Below are 20389 nucleotides of genomic sequence, written 5' to 3'. Positions count from 1 at the left end.
TCTCATGTGTTTGCATAATGATGCATTTAAAAGTTAATGACCAAACATCATTATAAAAGTTCACCTGTTGCAGATGGAATATCTGTTTATAACATTGAATAAATATCTTTTCTGCAGGTTAGATACTGGTTAATCGCTCAAACCTCTATTTAACTGTTGGGCTCACACATCTGCCATATTTTTAGTGTTTTTTTTTTTCCTTAGCTTTTTGTGTTTGTAGCTAAAATCAAATCTTCGTCCAATGTGTAATATCAGCCATTAGTGTGCACGGGTCTGCACTTTCTAACCAGAAAGAGTAGACATCTGGATATCTTTGGAATGCTCATTTCAACATACTATGATTTAGGAATGTGCAAATTCTAATTTTGAATTCTATTTAGGATGGATATGGATTCTGTAGAAAATAAGCTTCAAGCTTTAAAAGTGTTTATTTTCACAACAAAACTAGTCCATTGCAGGTTCTGTAACCATAAACGATAACACAGATCCGTGTCCTAACTAGTGTCCATCGATTCCACAGCCCCTGTTAAGGGGTCTCCTTGAAGGCTCTCAAAGATGGTGGCCATCTCTGCATTGCTTCTGATTTGGTTGGCAAAGTCTGCCATTGCAGGGCTCTTTTCCACCTCGCTGATGGACAGCAGGGCAGCGACAGCACGCATGGCAGAGCGCCTCAGCTCTTCCTGTTTCTCAAACTCTTGCTTCACTGAACCAGCTTTTACCTTAAAGAAAGATACAAAATAAAAATATCTACATTAAAAAATAGATAATTGTTTACTGAGAAGCAGTGCTGGGTAATAACTGATTACATGTACCCTGGATTACATAATTCTGAAAATGAAGTACTTGTTACTGGATAGTACATTTTAAAATACTCATCAGAGTACAGTTTTATTTTGCATGATTACATGTTCTCACAATGGCAATAATTAATTCAATGATTCGCCCTACTACTTCCTTTATATCTTTTAAATTTTCCTTTCTATAAAAGTCTACTGCTTGTATATGTTCAGAAGGTCTTCCAGGTTTGTGGAATTGCACACACAGACCAGCCACTAGTCATGTGACTATCACTGAAAACAGACCCACAGAATTTCATCACTGGATGTACAGAAATCATTTCAGTTTTCAAAAGTGTTTTCTCAATATTGCATATCTAATCAACTCCCTGGGGAACACATTAATTATTATTTGAATTATCATTCAGTGAGTCATTTAACCACGTATTACTGTCTTTGGAAGGCTTTCCCCCTTCTGTGTAAAGTGCTTTGAGGTCAGAGAAAAGTGATATATACTGTAAATGTAACAAATTATTAATTTTTGTCTTTCAAACAGCTGAACATTTTTTGGCCTTATATATTTACTTGAAATAAGCCTTTAGATTTTAAGTTTAAATGTTAGGTCAATAATAAAATTAAGTCAATAAAAATAAATAGTTTATGGTCCTCTGGACATGGTCACATGACATGCAGGTAAAAAAAGTTTGGATTGTTTTTATTTTAAAATTTTAATTTTAAATATTTTTATGATTTAATTAATAGCTTTTTATTAAGCTCATGATCCCCTGCAGTTATATCAGTCTGGGAAGCCCTGACATAATGTAATATAAAAAAGGAACAATTGCTACGAGTGTGTTTTGGTGCTCGGTCTGATCCACTTTCAACAGCGTTTCTCAGAAATCACTTACTGCAACTTTAATGCACTTTGTGTTGTTGATGAGAAAGAAAGTAACATATTATGTTCCTCTTTGTATTTTTATATCAATATGGCACAAGATTATCCTATTCAAATCAATGTGATGAATGAGTTAAGTCAAAAGTAATCTAAAAATAATCAAAAAGTAGCCAGATTATATTACCATTATATTACCTTAAATGTGAAATGTAATGGAACAAAAATAATAAACCATATAACAAAAATAAAACAATGCAAATATTACAAACTGTGACTTTCTGTGCAAGTGTGTGTGCGTTTGAATGAGAGATAGCAGGAGAAACAAAGTATGTGCTTTCAAGACATAATAAAACATATTCCGTAACCGCTGACATATTAAGTCTTACCTTTGTAGAGCAAGTAGCTTTCAGTGGTTCCACTAATCTGTCCAGTCTTTGTACCACAGCAGCTGGACACAGTTTAGAAACTCTGGCGAGCATAATGAAGGTCAGCATCTGAAAAAAAAAAAAAAAAAAACAGAAACATGAGCATCTTAAAGGGAATATATGGTGAAAATATGCTTGCTTTAATCCTATGTAATGTATTGGACAATGTTAAATAATAATGCAATTGCATCCGATCCTTACCTCCCCGAAAATACACTTACTTTAATGTCATAGTGGTCTTTCAGGCCTTCCTCAACGTGATTCAGAAACTCAAAGATATCCAAACAGTCCAGGCAGCTGTCCAACAGAGTGTACATGCATTCATACGCCGCCTTACGGACATCCAACCCATCATCTACTGTGTGCTTGAAGGGGCCCATCTCTACCTGAAGTGTGATTTAACATGCCATAATTTGGTAAGATCTACAATTAAATTTCAAAAAGAATTTGAATTTCTTTTTCAGAGATTGTGTACAAGTATTTACAATATTTCACACATCACGTTGTTTTATATGGCAGGTTTCATGTTCATAATTTGTACCTCTCGAACAAGGTCTTTTCTGATCTGGGTCTCATTGTATAGATGTGGGAGAAGTGATGTCAGAAGTCCACGGATCAGGGAAGGTTTGTTGTGGGCAGCTGAATTAAACATGACTAAAGCCACTCTCCGAACATTGAGGTCAGGGTCCTGGAGTGTTTTCAGGAAGTCACCTAATAGCAGAATTACAAACTAGGCCATTAGTTCAAGGGTTTAAGACAGTATCTGTCATGCATTCACCAAAAAAAAAAAAAAAAAATATATCATTTACATTTATTATCCACAGAAAAGCACAAAGTATACGCAATTTACCAATGCATCCTTTGAGGAGTGAGTCTATAGGCATAGGGTGGTCTACGATAGTGAACTTCACTGCAGTTACAACCGTACTGCGGGAAAGAGGAGACCCTGGAAGAACAATAAATATTTGCTTGCTTATTGTTTATATTTGTGCAGCCCACTCATGTATTTCAAACACTTCACTTGATTTAAACCCCATTTTAAAACTATACTTTGCAACAAATCCATTTTCTACTGAGTAAAGTCAAGGTAATGTTTCATCTCATATTACCTGAGGACAGCTGTTTCTTTAGCCTTGGTAGAAGTTCAGATGGACTGACCAATGTGAGTTTCCCTAAACATTCAGCTACAATATTGCGAGTGCCCTCCTCTGCGCATTCACAGTGCTTGAATAGCAGAGCCCAGATGTTCTCCACATGAGGCTTGAGACTTTCGGCTGACAGAGCAGTGATCATTTCCTTGAGGGAGTGCAGAAGCAAGTACTGTCTCTTTGGTTGGCTGCCGATCTCCTTGAGCATGAATGGCAGATACTCCCCCAAGTTTCCAACACAAATGTTTCCCAGAGCGAAAGATGCGGCAGACTTCACTTCCTCGTTCAGAGAACTGAAGGCTTCCATCATGACTCCCTTCAGCTCCTTGTGGCCTTCAAAGTTCATAAACCGTCCAATTTCCCCAAGACACAACAACGAGAGAATCCTCACAGACTCGGATGATTTGGGGTTCTTTACATCCTGGATAAGGTTGGTAACCACTGCAGAAGCTTCTTTGGGACAGGCCGTCGACAACGCTGCTACACATTTGGCCACGGAGTAGTAGGACTGTTTATGCACGGACATGGAGTCAGACGACTTTGAATCATAGAAAGGCCCTCTCAAGGCTTTCAGAAGGTCACTGTAACCCATGTTGTTGGCTTTTGTTGCTACAAGAACCTGGAAGAACTCAAGTATTGAATTTAGAGCACCTCCTTGTAGCAATGGAGAATGGACTAAGTTAAGTACTTCAGGTAAGATCGTCCCCCCAATTTTGCTCAACGAGGACGGGCAAACTTTGGCCATACACGTGATCAGCGTTATAGCTAACTGTGAGATATGCATATCACTTTCTTGAATCAAAGCAGGTACCTCACTCAGTATGGACTCTATCATTGGAGGCTTGAAGCTGTCGCTATATTTTGTGACCATCACATTCAAGGCAGTTATCGTGTTCAGCTTAAGAGCCCGCTGGTTTTTCCGCAAGAAAGATCCAAGCATTGGTATCGCCTCTGTTAAAATGGGTCTTAGGTCAATTTTAAGTGGCGAGGAAGCGACAAGAGTCAAAGTCTTCACTGCAATAAGCCTGGTGATTTCATTTTTAAGCCTTTCCAGAAATATCTGCAAGGTGGGCTGCAGGTCAGCACCAAGCTGGTCACCCATATGACTCAAAATGTGGCCCATGCAGTAAATGGCTCTTTCTTTCACTTCTTGGTCTATGTCAGCTGCCTTCAACCTCTTCGAGGTGCAAGCAAACACGTTCTTTATGTAAGGCTTGGCGTCAAAAGTGATGGGCTTGTCCAGCGGCCGCATGAGCTTGACAATCTGTTGGGTGACTTGGAGGGCCTCAGATGTGATTTTATAAAATGGGTCTTCGACACATTGGATCACCGGTGGTAAGATGACATTAATGTGTGGGTGGAAGATCTCTGGGTTGTGGCTACTCAAGAGAACATTGAGGAAAGAAAGGGCGTCAATCTTCATATTTGAAGAGGTCGACTTGTCTGTCAAGGAGAAAATAATACCTAAAGAGAGAGAAAATCTGAAATGAATGTATACACTGAAAATAATATGCTACAAAACTGGTTAAAGAGATTAACTGGGCGCAAAAGTGCCAAAGGCAAGTTGATAGTTAAAGTATCAGGGATTCATTTATTACAACTCTGTTATATGAGACTATAGTGATTAAGTGATTAAACTCAGCCAAGAAAAGACAATAATTGACTAATATAATACATTATACACCAGGTGCGACCATTTTCGCATTACATTTTATCATGCTGCAACCTATATATGATGGAAATTTCAAAGCAAACTTTACAAATTAATTGTCCTTCTTGTCAGAAGTAGTGAAAGCTTGTGGAGTATGCCAGAAGTTGCACGGGGCGTCAGTTTACTGTCTGCAACTCGTCACCCTAAATACTTAAGTGGTTATATTGGGATCTAAACGTTTTTGATGTGTCGCACCGATCGCGTACAGTGTAAACAGGGTGTTAGCATAGCATTTCATTCTTTTAATCTGACCTGGAATGAGGACTGGTATGTGCTCTCCTAGTTGACTGGGAAGGACATTGGCCATCTCTGTCAAGAGACTGAAGCAACCTTGCCTACTTCTCATGCTTTTCTCCTTTAGCTGTCGGTGTAAGGCTTTTACTATCGTCGGTACCTGAAGCAGGTGAGAGCTATTATTAGGAGATATGCACCATGGAGTTTGGGTCAATAACCTGCAGACAACTATACCTGTTTCTTCAAGAGAGAGACAGCTGGCTCCTCTTTAGCTTCCGTGTCCAGAGTGGCACCATGAGGGTGTCTGGTCTGTCTGAGCAAAGCCACAAAGGCTGAGAAAATGTCAGTCTTAACATTCTCCTCACGTTCTTTGAATCGGGACACCAACACTGGGCCTACAGATCCATAGAGCTCCACCAGCAGATCCCTGCGGCTGCTGATTATCGCCTCCAGACATTTCACAGATGAACGCCGCACCTTCCAGCTCATGTCCTCATCATCACTGTATTCATCATCAGACTCTATAGATTACAAGTGCGTTGACTGTGAAAATCACACTCAGAGTGGGCAGAACTACATCCGCCATCTGCCTAATCTCATACATAGCTAGAGAAACCTGACTTTTTATGTACCATTTGTAATAATTTGTAAAAAAAGATAATATTGATGTGCTTAAAGATGGAATTATAACTTCTAAAATTGCACAGTGATGGTAAAATTAATCACCCTGATCTTCATCCTCTCTTTCCTCAATGTCCATACTGTCATCCTGGTCATCATCAGCATCATAGTTGTAATTGGGATCATAGGTTATGTACTTCAAACACAATTTGATAATTGTTGGGAGGTGAGGGGACATTTCCTTTGGACATCTGTCAAAAAAACACAGGAAAGAATTTCTGAATTAATATCTGACATACAAGTACACACACACAGAGAAAGCATTGTTTCATGATGAAAAAGTTGAATTTTTAAGTTATAAACCAAATAATATAGATGTAGTTTTACCTGCTAAAAAAAGCTTCAAAAGCTTGAAAGCAGAACTCGCGTAGCTCATCATCTTCCACGTTACAAAACTTCACCACCATGGGGACAATCTTCTCCAGGTGTTCACCTTCATATCATAAGACTCAATATTAATACAGCAACAATGCCATATTCAAGATCTCCAAAAGACATTTTAGTATGTTTTAACTTGTTGATTTTAGCTTTGCTAGTCTCTTCAGCTCCCTCTGCTGGTCACACTGTAATACTACCCTCAACATTGACGGACAGAATTCTAGCAATAATATAAAATCAGCACTCACCAATTCTGTGTCCTCCTCGTCTGCTGACTGTGGCCAAGCACTGGATGAAAGTGCGGACATTGGCTGTGGGCGGTCCGCGGGACAGCTCGCCCATGAGGTGTTCGGTGAGCTGAGTGAACAGAGTGGTACTACAACTTGGCACTAGATGACCCAGCGCTATAATAGAGCGTTTCCTTACAGCCATACGAGGACTCATGAGCTGGGCGAGGAGACTGGTCAGAATCGACTGATGGAAGCTCACCAGAGCAGTGCTCAACCTGTCAAATAATACGATCAGACTGCTGGGTGAATGTTGATAAACACTTTTCATGCAAGTACAAGACATTTTGACCAACCTGCCCAACATGTCGGAGAGAATATCCAAAGCCTCCAGCTGAATGGACACATCGTCTTGCATTCCCAATGCTCCAATCAGCTGGGACGTGATCTTCCTACAGACGTTGACTGTGAGGCTCAAACCTTGAATACAATACAACAACTATTACCAAAAAGATCCTGAAAAGTCACAAATCTCTATTATATCGCCATGATACCAGCAGATGAAGGTGGCAGTTCAGCTATGACGGTCTTCAGGCCCATGCTGGAAATGTCCCTCAGCTGCTCTTTGTTGGACACCATGTTGGAACAGAGAGTGTCCACCATCGTCTCCACCTGACACTCCTTCACTTTTCCCACAAGAGGACCAAGACTACACAAACCAGAAATAGTCATAATCACAAACCATATATTGTTCATGTTTGGAAGAAAATCTGAGTGAGAAAATACCATTTGACGGCCAGATTCTGCACTTCTCCATTTTTGTCCTCCAGAAGTTTGAGCAGCATGGTCACAACTTTCCTCTCGCTCTCCTCGTCCAGTTTGATCGAGTCCTTCTGGAGCTCCATCATCAGGTCATTGGCCGCCATAAACCTTTCATTTGTTTCACCATAGTGCTCATCAGTTTTGATGTACTTCACAACCACATGACTCAAATCGCAACATGCCCAAATAGCAGGGTACATGTCCAAAACAGGTGGAATTACCATGGTAAATACTAGTGAAATAGTAGTACTTAATTAGCAAAACTGTTTGGTATGGAGACCCATTTCTACCACAAAAAAAATCAAGCTTTGGTAAATAATATTATGAGATGAAAAGTCGCAATTATGTCATAATTTCTCTAGATTCAGTGAAGAGGATGTGCTTCGGGTCTTCGGATCAGTGTACTTCAGATCAGTGAAGAGGATGTGCATTGGGTCTTCAGGAAACAGAAGACAAGGAAAGCACCAGATCTAGACGGTGTCTCACCAGCCTGTCTAAAAACCTGTGCTCTCCAGCTGGCCTCCATCTTCTCAAGAGATCTTCAACAGATCACTGGAGCTGTGCGAAGTCCCTTCCTGCTTCAAATGAAAGCCTGAAAGACTGGTGCTGTCCTACTTAAAGGACATCACAGGACCCCTGCTGGACCCCCTGCAGTTTGCATATCTATGCAAACTATGCAGTCAAAATGGGACTTCTGTGAGGAGCCTGTTTGTGGACTTCAGCTCAGCCTTCAACACCATCATCCCAGCACTCCTCCAGAGTAAGTTAACCCAGCTCTCTGTTCCTAGCTTTATCTGTCAGTGGATCAACAGCTTCCTGACAGACAGGCAACAGCTAGTGAAAATGGGGAAATTTACATCAAACACCTGCACAATCTCCCCGCAGGGATGTGTGCTCTCCCCACTGCTCTTCTCCCTGCACACCAACGACTGCACTGTCAAGCTCCTCAAGTTTGCAGATGACCCCACAGTCAACTGCCTTATCCACAACGGTGATGAGTCTGCATACAGACAAGAGGTTGAGCAGCTGGCTGTCTGGTGCAGTCATAGCACCCTGGAGCTTAACAAGCTCAAAACAGCAGAGATGATTGTGGACTTCAGGAGAGCCCACCGCTCTCTCCCCACTCACCATCATGAACAGCGCTGTGGCAGCAGTGTCATTCAGAGTCGTTCAGGTTCCTGGGCACCACCATCTCTCAAGACTTGATGTAGGATAATCATATTTGCTCTATTGCAAAAAAGGCCCAGCGGTACTTCCTCCGTCAGCTGAAGAAGTTTAACCTGCCACGGGAGCTGCTGAAGCAGTTTGACTCTGCAGTCACTGAGTCTGTCTTCTGCACTTCCATAACTGTCTAGCAATACCACTTATAACCAAACTCTTTTCTTCCATTCCCTGTAAAATGATACTCTGCTGTATACAGCACACCTGTACATACAAATTTGTCTATTTTTGTTTATGTATTACAGGGTATGTACATATGTGTATCTTATTCAAATATCTTTATTGTTTATTTTACTATCTGTGTACTATTGTTGTCTCTGTGTACTGGAAGCTTCTTCTTTCAGCAAAACAAATTCCTTTCGTGTGCAAACATACTTGGCAATAAAGCTCTTTCTGATTCTGATTCTTTTATGTCATCATTTTGATTTTTCATCTCATAATTATGACTCAGTCATAGTTATGGGTAAAAATGTTTAAATTTGGACTTTTTATTCCATATTATTATTTAGTATGTCATTATTTCAACTTATTTCATAATATCAAAGTCATAAGAATGACTTAGTATGTCATAATTTAGATTTTTTTATGTCATAATTTCAATTTAGTATCATAAGAATGACTTAGTATGTCATAATTTAGACTTTTTATGTCATAATTTCAACTTAATATGACTTAGTACGTCATAATTTAGACTTTTTGTCATTAAGATATGCTGGAAATGGGCTTCCGTAATTTGGGAACATTTCCATTAAGTCACCAAAATACAAATAAAATATAATAGTCTACATATAGTCTAGGCCTAATTTAAAATGTCACGCAAACAAGTTTGTCCACAACAGTTTTCATTTACAAAGTAGCCAATCAATGTTTATTTCAGTTTACTTTTCTTAAAGTGTTAAAGTGTTAATATAAATCTGAAAATGATTATTTAAGCGACATGAAAACGGCAGGCTGTTGCTTTGCTTTGTCATTGGTCTATTTTTGTAAACATTAATCATGAGTCTAAAACATGCGTCTATAACACACACTGTCTTACCGAAAGTCTTTGTCAGTTGATGTCATTTTTTCCAATAGATTGGAAATGTAAAAGGTGACATTCGACATCTTGACTTTATAAAGTACTGCACTGAACGGCGAAGTAAAAATTAATACAGAAAGTTGAGCTTGATGAAGATCATAGCGCCTGGCTGGACACTGGACAGACTGGGACATATGACACTTTCGGACAGTTATAAATAGAGACGGGTGATATTAATTTAACTCGCTTTGTCGCCTTCTGCTGCAATCAATGTGAACTGCAGGACAGGAACGGAAGAATAGAGCGGAACCTTTTTTTTTGTTCCACCCGGAGACTTTAGCAACGGAAATACAGTCCGTACTGGGCGGTCAGTCTGCCACGTCGGAAATATAATCAGTAATTTCATTTCGGAAGATCAGAAGAGCAACTAGGGACGTTTTTTTAGGTGTTGAGGGAGTTTGTTGGAGGGATATAATTAAATATGGTGAGTGTTACATTATTGACTGGGGTTTGATTGTTCTCAGATATCTAAGTGTTCGGATTCTGTAGCTTCATAACAAATGTCTAACGTTAAATGTCAAACCCTATTTACATATTGTTTGTTTTCTAAATCTTTATAAAAAGCCCTTGTAATATAAAACAATTGTCTTTGATTCTGTCAAATAAGTATGTTAACAAAAAAGTACCATGTTGTTTTAGCTATGTTTGATCTGAGTTTAATGAGCTATCAACTTAGATCTAATACCATTTTTATTTTTTATATTTTTTGGGACAAGTCTGTAAATAAAACTACTTAAATGTTTGCAGTATATTTAATTTAATGCTGTCAATTGATTAAAATATTATATCCAGCTAATGACGTGATAATTATTAAATAACAAAATAATCAATTGCATATTGTATTGGCAGAAAAATCAGAAATACCCCAAATAATGAAAAGACTTTGTGTGTGTGTGTGTGTGTGTGTGTGTGTGTGTGTGTGTGTGTGTGTGTGTGTGTGTGTAATATATAAATTTCTCTCTCTTCTAAATACCTTAGTACATGAATATCATCCAGTTCCAGTGTAATTCAAAGACACCATACTTGTAATTTTTAACATAAACTGAATGATGAAATCAAAAATTCCATTGTCACTTAGTTTAATCTGATGCACAATAAAGTAAAAAATCATTGATGCGTTAACAGCAAATATTAGTTTAACTCACATTTAAGCACATCTTGTCTCTTTTTAGGTTTCGGTCATTAACACAGTGGACACCTCGCATGAGGATATGATCGTGAGTATCTCCATCCATCCTGTCTCCATCTTTACTTTTACTGCATCTTTTTTAACATTATGACTCTGATTTGACGTTCTGTGTTCAGCATGATGCTCAGATGGATTATTACGGCACCAGACTGGCCACCTGCTCCTCTGATCGCTCTGTAAAGATCTTTGACGTCAAAAACGGAGGGCAGATCCTTGTGGCTGATCTGAGGGGGTATGTGAAGCACTCAACTAAAACTAGGGTTTCCATGGAGTCGGTTTTGATTTTAATTCTAATTCTAATACTCTATTGGCAGCCATGAGGGTCCAGTGTGGCAGGTGGCCTGGGCTCACCCCATGTACGGCAACATCCTGGCATCCTGCTCCTACGACAGGAAGGTGATCATCTGGAAGGAGGAGAACGGCACCTGGGAAAAGATGTATGAATACACAGGGCACGACTCCTCTGGTAACTTCACGCTTTTGATTCTCATATCAAACACTGTGACACAGGATCACGCTGTGGACAATCACACATTCTGTTCTCCTGCAGTGAATTCTGTTTGCTGGGGACCGTATGATTTCGGGTTGATTCTGGCCTGTGGCAGCTCAGATGGTGCAATTTCAGTGTTGACCTGTTCTGGAGATGGACACTGGGATATTAAGAAGATCAACAATGCACATACAGTGAGTTTTGCCTTTCTAAGAGATAATTAAATATACATATTCAGGGCTCCAAAAAATCATTATTTGATTATTGCAGTAAATTGATTTATTTAACTTTTAATTTAATGTAATTGTTTTTAAAATATTTTTAAGTTCAATTAACCGTCCTTATGCATTCAAAAACTACCAACACATTTTGCATTACTGGGTCACAACCCATAACCTGACCTGGTGAGGTTATAACAGTCATAACTTAATATTTTTCTATTAAAACCATATTATATGTGATCAAGAACTTCTCACTAATGAGTAAATGTGCAAACATTTCAATATTTTTGATGTTACAATGTTACAACTATGTTAGTCCTGTACACTTACTGTCATAGCTTTTTTTTTTAACTTTAATAAAAAAAAAAATAGAAATTCTTTGAAATTTCTCTTGAACTACAGCAAGAAAAAAATACTGCAGAAAAGATGCAAGAAAGAAATATTTTTTTGCGACTTTTTATTTAAAGGGGCCTGATCTGTACAGGCTCTTTGGGAAATTATAAATCATATATTTTGACATCTTGAATGCTGATTGGACAAAACAGGTTACAAGACATGCAATTAAGAGGCTTCGGCCAAGTATGTTAGATGTCATAAAAGACTGGCCCAATTGTACTTCATCTTGTTATTTGAGTTTTTAAATGGTTTCTCTGGTCTTTATGGCAGATCGGCTGTAACGCTGTGAGTTGGGCCCCAGCTGTTGTCCCAGGAAGTCTTATTGAGCAGCCAACAGGACAGAAGCCCAACTACATCAAGAGATTTGTGTCTGGAGGCTGTGACAATCTGGTCAAGCTGTGGAAGTGAGTGCAGCCCTTATTTTAGAGTGCACAGTGACTAGCACCTGCTGTCAGCTTCTAAACTTGGTCATAAATAGACCCACACAGAAATGAATAGAATTGAAAAAAAAAAAAAAAAGAATAAAAAGATGGTTTTTATTTTCTACATTGTGGTGATTGTAGGGGAAAATGTATTTAAATGTCATATAATGGTGCTAAAACTGCTACATTTTTATTGATGCTGACAGCATTGTCGAATTAGCTAATAATAAGTGGCCCTATTATGCTATTTTAAAGGTTTCTAATTTTGTTTTGGAAGTCTCCTACAATATATTTACATGCATCAAAAGTCAAAAAACACTTTTCTCATAATATACATTGCACATCACCTCATTTCTCAGAGAGTCTGAAAATGCTTTGTTCAAAGATTCAGTCTCTCTAAACCCCTCCTTTCTGAGAGCCTTCTCTGCTCTGATTGGTTAGATGGCCCAGTCTGTTGTGAAATGAATCGCAGCCTTTGCTACTAAGATTTGCATTGATTTCAATGTTATATTTCATATCGTGCGATACATTGTGCAGCCCTACTTACAGGTCTCAGCTACAACTAAAGTGTTTGAGGATCAAAGTAGACATTGATCACGGGCAGCCGATAAAGATCATAGGCTGGCATTATGCAAATTTCTTAAATTGTTCCATAGGTACGTAACAGGAAGTGAGACTGGAATTACTGATGACTTGATTCTATCTTTTAGAAGACAATAACTTTATTTGTCATGCACTTCAATCTTTAAAACTGTGCAGACTTTTACATTCACAAACTGCTATATTACACACTGCATGAAAGGTAATATCCAAAAAAAGCATAACAGCGGCACTTTAAAAGAATATTTCACTCAAATTCATATGGAAATTTTATTATTATTTGAGTTGGAAATACAGCACCTTTTAATATCTTTGAGTTAAATGTGCTGACATTCATACTTTCTTCCCAGAGAAGAGGACGGCCAATGGAAAGAGGACCAGAAGCTGGAGGCGCACAGTGATTGGGTGAGAGATGTTGGCTGGGCTCCTTCCATTGGTCTGCCCACCAGCACAATAGCCAGCTGCTCACAGGTAATAATAGCCAAATGTTTACTCTAAATATTGTACTGTGTTGACTCTTCCAGTATCAATGTGAATGATAATTGTAATAAAAGTACAATTAAATTGAATAAATTGTTTTATTTTATTTTATTCCTGTAACTCAAACAATAGAGCATGGTATATTAAATTATATATTATATTATAGGATGGTCGTGTGTTTATCTGGACGTGTGACGACCCAGCCGGTAACACCTGGACGGCCAAACTTCTCCACAAATTCAATGATGTGGTGTGGCACGTGAGCTGGTCCATCACAGGAAACATCCTTGCTGTGTCAGGAGGGGACAACAAAGTATGTACCTGTCAAATATGGCCTTAGAATTTGAATTTAATCAATAATTTATTCACCCTCTTATTATTCCAAATGCATACATATGCATAAGACTTTCTGTCTTTGGAATACAAACAAAGATTTTTAATGTAATATTTTTAAATGTCTCTTATGTTCACCAAGGCTGCATTTATTTGATCAAAACTACATTAAAACAGAAATATTATGAAATATTATTACAATTTAAAATAACTGTTTCTATTTCAATATATTTTAAGATGTAATTTATTTCTGTAATCAAAACTGAATTTTCAGCATCATGACTCCAGTCTTCAGTGTCACATGATCCTTCAGAAATCATTCTAATATGCTGATTAGCTGCTCAAGAAACATTTTTTATTATCAATGTTGAAAACAGTTGCGATGCTTAATATTTTTGTGGAAACTCTGATACTTTTTTCAGGATTTTTTGATGAATAGAAAGTTCGAAAGAATATTAATTTTAAAAACAAATCTTTTGTAACATTATAAATGTATTTACTGTCACTTTTTATACATTTAATTCTTCCTTAACATTAATTTCTGTAAAAAAAACAAAACAAAACAAATCATACTAACCCAAAACGTTTGAACGGTAATGTATATATCTACTACAAAACTACTTAAAAATGACTTTATCAATCAACCATTGTAGCAAATTAAATTCAGAATGGTTAAAGTAAGAACTAAAACAATACAGTCACAGTATAGTTAAATCTTTTATACCAATATCTTTTTTTTTTTTTTTACCAATATATTGTAAAAATGAGCAATGTTTACCCAAATATATTTTACTTGTATGTTATTTTTGCTTTTTAATATATGAAGTTTTGAATCGGTTCATTAAAATGGACAGTTTGAACTGTGCATCTTTTTGCTGTTGGAAGTTTAAATTACGGATTGCACCGATACCACTTTTTCCAGAATGAGTCCGATATTGATACTTTCATTTTTAGTAATTGCCGATACCTGTATTTTCATTGCATTTTTAATTTATAAAAAAATATTGGGCTGCAAAACCAAAAGAATATGAATCAAATTAGTTGGCTTAGCAAATAGATATTTAAATGCTGTAGAAGTATTGTACATTTCTTAGTTCATGTAGTTAACTTATTGTAACTAATGAACCTTTTTGTAACCTATAGTGTTACCGGATTTTTTCTACTGGTTCTGTTGGGCCAGTGCTTCAAATTTTTAGATACCAGTGAAACATCACAATTTTTAGGTATCATATGTAAAATAACACACACAGTTTGCACTGTATAAAATAAATATAGATTAATCATTACTAAAGTTACAAAAGATATTCAGTCAAGAGCAGTGGGTGATTTTTTTTTTTTCCTTTTGTTTAACATAAGACAGCAGTATGTTTATTAGTCTGCTGTCACTTTAAGAGCTGCACGTATCCAAAATACTGTTACACATTCACTTAAGACATAACCGACTATATTTCACAAGGATACTTATGCATTTTGACATAATCGTGTGAATTTGTCCATTCAAGTGCAAGGAGACATGAAGGAGAACTCAATTTAATAGGCTATTCGCACGCTGTCTAAAAGGCAGCTATCTGGGTGCGCTTCGGATGTTTGCGCTCAGAAAACTTCTTGAAAATGTCATGTGACTGGACTGTACCAACTTCCTGTAATAATGTAGGGAACCACTAGTTATACATAAATCATGTAACAGTTCATGTTTTTACTTGTACATACCATTTAGTTTTAATCCAAATGAAGCATGTGTGCTGAGTGAGCAATCAGCAATCAAGAGCATGAATCAGAAGTGTGCTCTCTCTCTTTACCGTCAGTTAACGTTAGTAATATGTTCATCATTTACTTCCTTTGCTATTTTCATATCTGACCGAACTATAAACTTTCCAGTGATGTCTGTGAAAAAGGGATGCGATCGACAAGCTCTAGGAAGGGTTCTGGTCGTCCCAAATGTCTTCCATTTAAGGATTATGGAGGCCTCTGTGCTCTTAGGAACCTTAAGTGCAGCAGAAATTTTTTTGTAACCTTGGCCAGATCTGTGCCTTGTCACAATTCTGTCTCTGAGCTCTTCAGGCAGTTCCTTTGACCTCATGATTCTCATTTGCTCTGACATGCACTGTGAGCTGTAAGGTCTTATATAGACAGGTGTGTGGCTTTCCTAATCAAGTCCAATCAGTATAATCAAACACAGCTTGACTCAAATGAAGGTGTAGAACCATCTCAAGGATGATCAGAAGAAATGAACAGCACCTGACTTAAATATATGAGTGTCACAGCAAAGGGTCTGAATAGTTAGAACCATGTGATATTTCAGTTTTTCTGCAAAAATGTCAACAATTCTGTGTTTTTCTGTCAATATGGGGTGCTGTGTGTACATTAATGAGGGGAAAAAAATGAACTTAAATGATTTTAGCAAATGGCTGCAATATAACAAAGAGTGAAAAATTTAAGGGGGTCTGAATACTTTCCATACCCACTGTACATTTACTTTATAGACATCCTTATCTATATCTACATTTTGCTCTGTCTGCTCTGTTGTCTGTGTTTCTTTGACTGGACATAAACACTACACACGCTACGTGCTATTGGTTTTTGGTAGCGGATTATTGTGATGATTACGAGTACACGAGCGCAGTATCGGGCCCGATACTGGTATCAGTATTGGTGCATCTCTAGTTTAAATAACCGGTGTTAAAAATGTTCTCAAGAATGGATCATCAAGCTAGTCTAATGACAAATAAACAGCACACGAATCATTGTGATATTAACACTATATATTTGTTGTGTGGCAAACTCAAACGTGATTCACCCCGTCACCAACTAAAGGACAGGCAATGAATGTTCTTTGAGTAATTCATTATGATTCATTGACTTTTCACCATGAAACTTATGGTGACAGTCTTTGGTTGTCTTCCCATGGGATTACGGAATAAAGATGCTGCCGTTGGAGCATGTGGGCAGCTTACAGCCCTGCAAAGCAGCGATTTACCCAGCATCATTACTCATTTTACAGTGCCTGAGTATTAAAGCACTCTCAGGTTCAGGAATTAATGACTGAGGTTATATCACCCAGCACTCGGCCCTGTGTGAGGGAATCGGTCCCCGACATTGCCGCATATTGAAATGAAGACTCTGGGTTGTTGCACTTTCAGTGAGATGCTCTGCCTTGTAATTATTCACGGCGACAAGCGACGGGTCGAGCCATTTACTTTCAGACGAACATGCCATTATCTGATGCATTTATAAAACAGACAGCTTAATAATGCAAAAGGGCTTTGAAAAAAAACATGCAGGTTAAATACAGTTCTCTCGAGGTGCTTCTAGGGAGTTAAAGTAGGCATGTTTTTGTTTTTTTACTTATGGTGTGTATGCAGTGATTCTAAAAGGGGTTTTCTATGCCTTGTTAGCTTGCCATAATTATCTTTCACCACCTACATTGAAAAAAATTGTGTAGAAACCATTTTCACTCAGATATTGCTAGTAAATTTCACCAACAATCACAAAGAAACGGCAATTAACAGATTTAAACATGGAATTTCAAATAGTATTTTCTTGTAAAATGTATTCCAATAACCTTTGTTTTATTTATAACTACAAAAATCTTTTTCTACTGAGTAGATGAGCTTTGGGGTGTTCACACTTCTCTTGGCTCTTTTGGTTTGGACCAAAAAAGAAAATATTACATTTAGTCCTAGTTCACTTTGTGTTCACACTGCCAACAAACAAAACGGCTTTTATGGCGTATATTTTGCAACTGAACTTGCCAAACATCCAAAACCTCACTGTGCGCCGGACTAAACATGCTTTTTGCGTGTGCGAATATGTGATGGTATTTTTACAAGCTGAGAGTTTATATTTCAAAGTTTTTTGAAAAGTTTATAAAATGTGTAAACTAATCCAAACAGCGGCAGGAGTTCCTCCGTTACACACACAAAGATTTGCTGCGAGGAGACATTTGCTTGATCTGGTATGCTTGAGCATTCTGTTCTTTTTAGGGTCGCATCTCGTGACATCATGTCTTGTTTTTGGTTCATTTTAGATGTCTTTGTTCCATTTTGGAGCAGCTCATATTTCAGTCGAATCGAACTAAAGTTCATTTGGAAGTTGCCCGAGACCCACTTTTTCCAGCCCATTTATTTGGCGTTCATCAAAGTTCAAATGGCAGCGTTCACACTTATTCAAATGAACCGCACTAACAAAGCAACTGCACCAGAGTTTGTTTTAATCGTACCAAACCTGCCAAGTGTGAACGCACCCTTAGATTGCCTCACTGGAACTGGAAGATGCAATGCTTTCCTTTTCCTAACAGCTTCTAACCTGGTGGTGTTTTTAAAGGAATCATTCAAGCACTAAAGAAATTACATCATTTACATTGTTTCCCATTGACTTTTAGGTGACCCTGTGGAAGGAATCAGTTGATGGACAGTGGGCCTGTATCAGTGACGTCAACAAAGGCCAGGGTGCCGTGACCTCCATCACAGACAGCCAACAGAACGAGCAGTGAAGCCCATCTCCTCTCTCGCCCGTGGTGGAGCACCTCTAATCAGACTAGGGTCACATCCTTCTGCCCTCAAAGACTTTTCTCCAATGTTAAAAGTGCATCTCACTCCCAGGCGGCAGATTTTTTTTTTTTTTCTTCAACATTGCCCTGATTTTTAGATAATTTCCATTGGTTAATTTCCAAACCGGATGTTTGAGCTGATTTGTATTGTTTGTAAAAATTCTTAACATGTCAATTATGTTGAGAAGGGGAAAAAAATGACGATAGTTGAAACATTGGACATTAGTGTGTTTCAAAACCTGGACGACCATTGAAGAATAAAGTTTTCTATACTAAACTATAACTCACTTGTTTTTATTTATATATATATATATATATATAATATATATTACAATTTATTAATACCACATCAAAATATCTCAATCATTTTAATTAACTTTTAAAGACGTATCAGTACTAACCATTTACTTGATCAATACTTGTTACTGGTTTGTGCACGAGTCATGTTTTTTTACAGAGAAAAAAAATATTTGTCTTTATTTTGTTTTTTTCATCAGAATGCTGGCCCTCTGAAATCACTTTACTTTTTTTGAGGATCACATCACAAGTTCCTCTTGTTTTTAGCCCTTTTCCTTTTAACAACCTTGCTCCATTCTGGTATATATCGTACATTTTACACAATCTGTGTTTCCCAATGGCATCTTTAGCCAAATGGTTGCAAGGTCCATCATTACCAATGTTCTGTTTCCCGAAACCACAGTTTCGAGGAACATTCGCAAACAACAGCTTCGCAAAGTTGTGTGATTGGAACTACAGTTAGCTAGTTAATTTTTCCAAAGATGCATCATACTATGTTAGTTATGCAACAAATGAGATCATACAAATTCATACAAATTAACCATCAATTTGCCAAAACATAAAATAGTTATGAATTTCCTTATGAGTGTTGGAATGAAATTGGTTGTGAACGACATTTCATGATGACTTTAAACCATATTTCAAAAAGCAATACCTGGATCACCATTAAACAACTAAACCATGAGCAAAACAGTTGGCATCACCTGCATAATGTGTCAAATAAACATGCCGTCTAAACATTCAGCGTGAACATACTATGGCAGTTGTTTCCATTACTGTCAGATTAAATTATCCCTTGGTAACAGATTTGGCAGAGTTGCCCAAGGGTTCAAGAGATCAACACAGAGGCCTGCCAACCCTCCCTCGGCCTCCAGTTATGAGTTTGCTTCTAGGATGGTGAAAAACCTCCATATGTGTGCCAGCCTCTAACTAACGCAAGTGAAGTGTCACTTAGAATTACGTGTTGATATTGTTTTGAGAAATGCGTACTTTCACAGACTGGGTTACACATCAGCTTATCGCTTGTGGTTTACAGTTCTGACAAGTTCCTTACTCATATTACAAAGCCAAAATCACTCATCTTCAGTAAGTTTCACCATCATTTTTCAATAGTTTTCTTTTTTCTTTTAAATTCTTTAATATGTTTCAATGACCGATTCAAAAACTTGCAGACTGATATTAAAGGTGCCGTAGAACTTTTTTTAAAAAGATGTAATATAAGTCTAAGGTGTCCCCTGAATGTGTCTGTGAAGTTTCAGCTCAATTTTTTATTAATTTTTAAATGCCTATTTTGGGGCATCGTTAAATATGCGCCGATCCAGGCTGCAGCCCCTTTAAATTCTCCTGCTCCCCGCCCACGGAGCTTGCGCTTTCCTTAAACAGCATAAACATTTAGAAAGACAATTCACAAATATCACTAAAAATATCATGTTATCATGGATCATGTCAGTTATTATTGCTCCATCTGCCATTTTTCGCCATTGTTCTTGCTTGCTTACCTAGTCTGATGATTCAGCTGTGCACAGATCCAGACGTCCTGCCCTTGTCTAATGCCTTGAACATGGGCTGGCATATGCAAATATTAGTGGTGTACTAATGATCCCGACTGTTATGTCACAGTCGGTGTTATGTTGAGATTCGCCTGTTTTTCGGAGGTCTTTTAAACAAATGAGATTTATATAAGAAGGAGGAAACAATGGTGTTTGAGACTCACTGTATGTCATTTCCATGTATTGAACTCTTGTTATTCAACTATTCCAAGGTAATTTCAATTTTTAATTCTAGGGCACCTTTAAGTTTTAACCCTGTATTTTTA

At 37.7% G+C, this 20389-nt stretch overlaps 2 protein-coding genes across 2 annotated transcripts; one reads left to right on the top strand and one right to left on the bottom strand.

Moving 5' to 3' along the window:
- Positions 1–417: 417 nt before the first annotated feature.
- Positions 418–9876, bottom strand: cand2 (cullin-associated and neddylation-dissociated 2 (putative)). Its single transcript, XM_067395907.1, has 15 exons — positions 9555–9876; positions 7262–7405; positions 7030–7184; positions 6832–6955; positions 6497–6753; positions 6198–6303; positions 5916–6061; positions 5424–5710; positions 5208–5349; positions 3206–4708; positions 2947–3042; positions 2638–2807; positions 2318–2482; positions 2058–2165; positions 418–719 (listed from the first exon to the last, which is right to left on the bottom strand). The coding sequence occupies exons 1-15, from the start codon at positions 9728–9730 to the stop codon at positions 495–497; spliced, it is 3804 nt and encodes a 1267-aa protein (XP_067252008.1). The 5' UTR covers positions 9731–9876; the 3' UTR covers positions 418–494.
- Positions 9877–9881: 5 nt separating this feature from the next.
- Positions 9882–18541, top strand: sec13 (SEC13 homolog, nuclear pore and COPII coat complex component). Its single transcript, XM_067395908.1, has 9 exons — positions 9882–10020; positions 10769–10813; positions 10902–11017; positions 11100–11251; positions 11336–11469; positions 12163–12296; positions 13265–13385; positions 13561–13707; positions 18109–18541. The coding sequence occupies exons 1-9, from the start codon at positions 10018–10020 to the stop codon at positions 18217–18219; spliced, it is 963 nt and encodes a 320-aa protein (XP_067252009.1). The 5' UTR covers positions 9882–10017; the 3' UTR covers positions 18220–18541.
- Positions 18542–20389: the final 1848 nt, after the last annotated feature.

The sequence above is a fragment of the Chanodichthys erythropterus genome, chromosome 10 (assembly GCF_024489055.1).
Source record: "Chanodichthys erythropterus isolate Z2021 chromosome 10, ASM2448905v1, whole genome shotgun sequence".
In the NCBI taxonomy this organism is placed as follows: Eukaryota; Metazoa; Chordata; class Actinopteri; order Cypriniformes; family Xenocyprididae; genus Chanodichthys; species Chanodichthys erythropterus.
Note: the sequence above shows the minus strand (reverse complement) of the source record. Positions and strands in the feature narration are given on the sequence as shown.

Bases quoted from the DNA above. Each gene is read 5' to 3' on its own strand.
- cand2 (XM_067395907.1), bottom strand. From the start codon at position 9,730: ATGTCCCAGTCTGTCCAGTGTCCAGCCAGGCGCTATGATCTTCATCAA. The intron at 3,043-3,205 runs GTAATATGAGAT...TTGTTCTTCCAG, and splicing joins AAAGAAACAGCTGTCCTCAG to GGTCTCCTCTTTCCCGCAGT. The intron at 2,483-2,637 runs GTACAAATTATG...ATCACACTTCAG, and splicing joins GAAAAGACCTTGTTCGAGAG to GTAGAGATGGGCCCCTTCAA.
- sec13 (XM_067395908.1), top strand. The intron at 12,297-13,264 runs GTGAGTGCAGCC...CTTTCTTCCCAG, and splicing joins AATCTGGTCAAGCTGTGGAA to AGAAGAGGACGGCCAATGGA. The intron at 13,386-13,560 runs GTAATAATAGCC...ATTATATTATAG, and splicing joins CAATAGCCAGCTGCTCACAG to GATGGTCGTGTGTTTATCTG.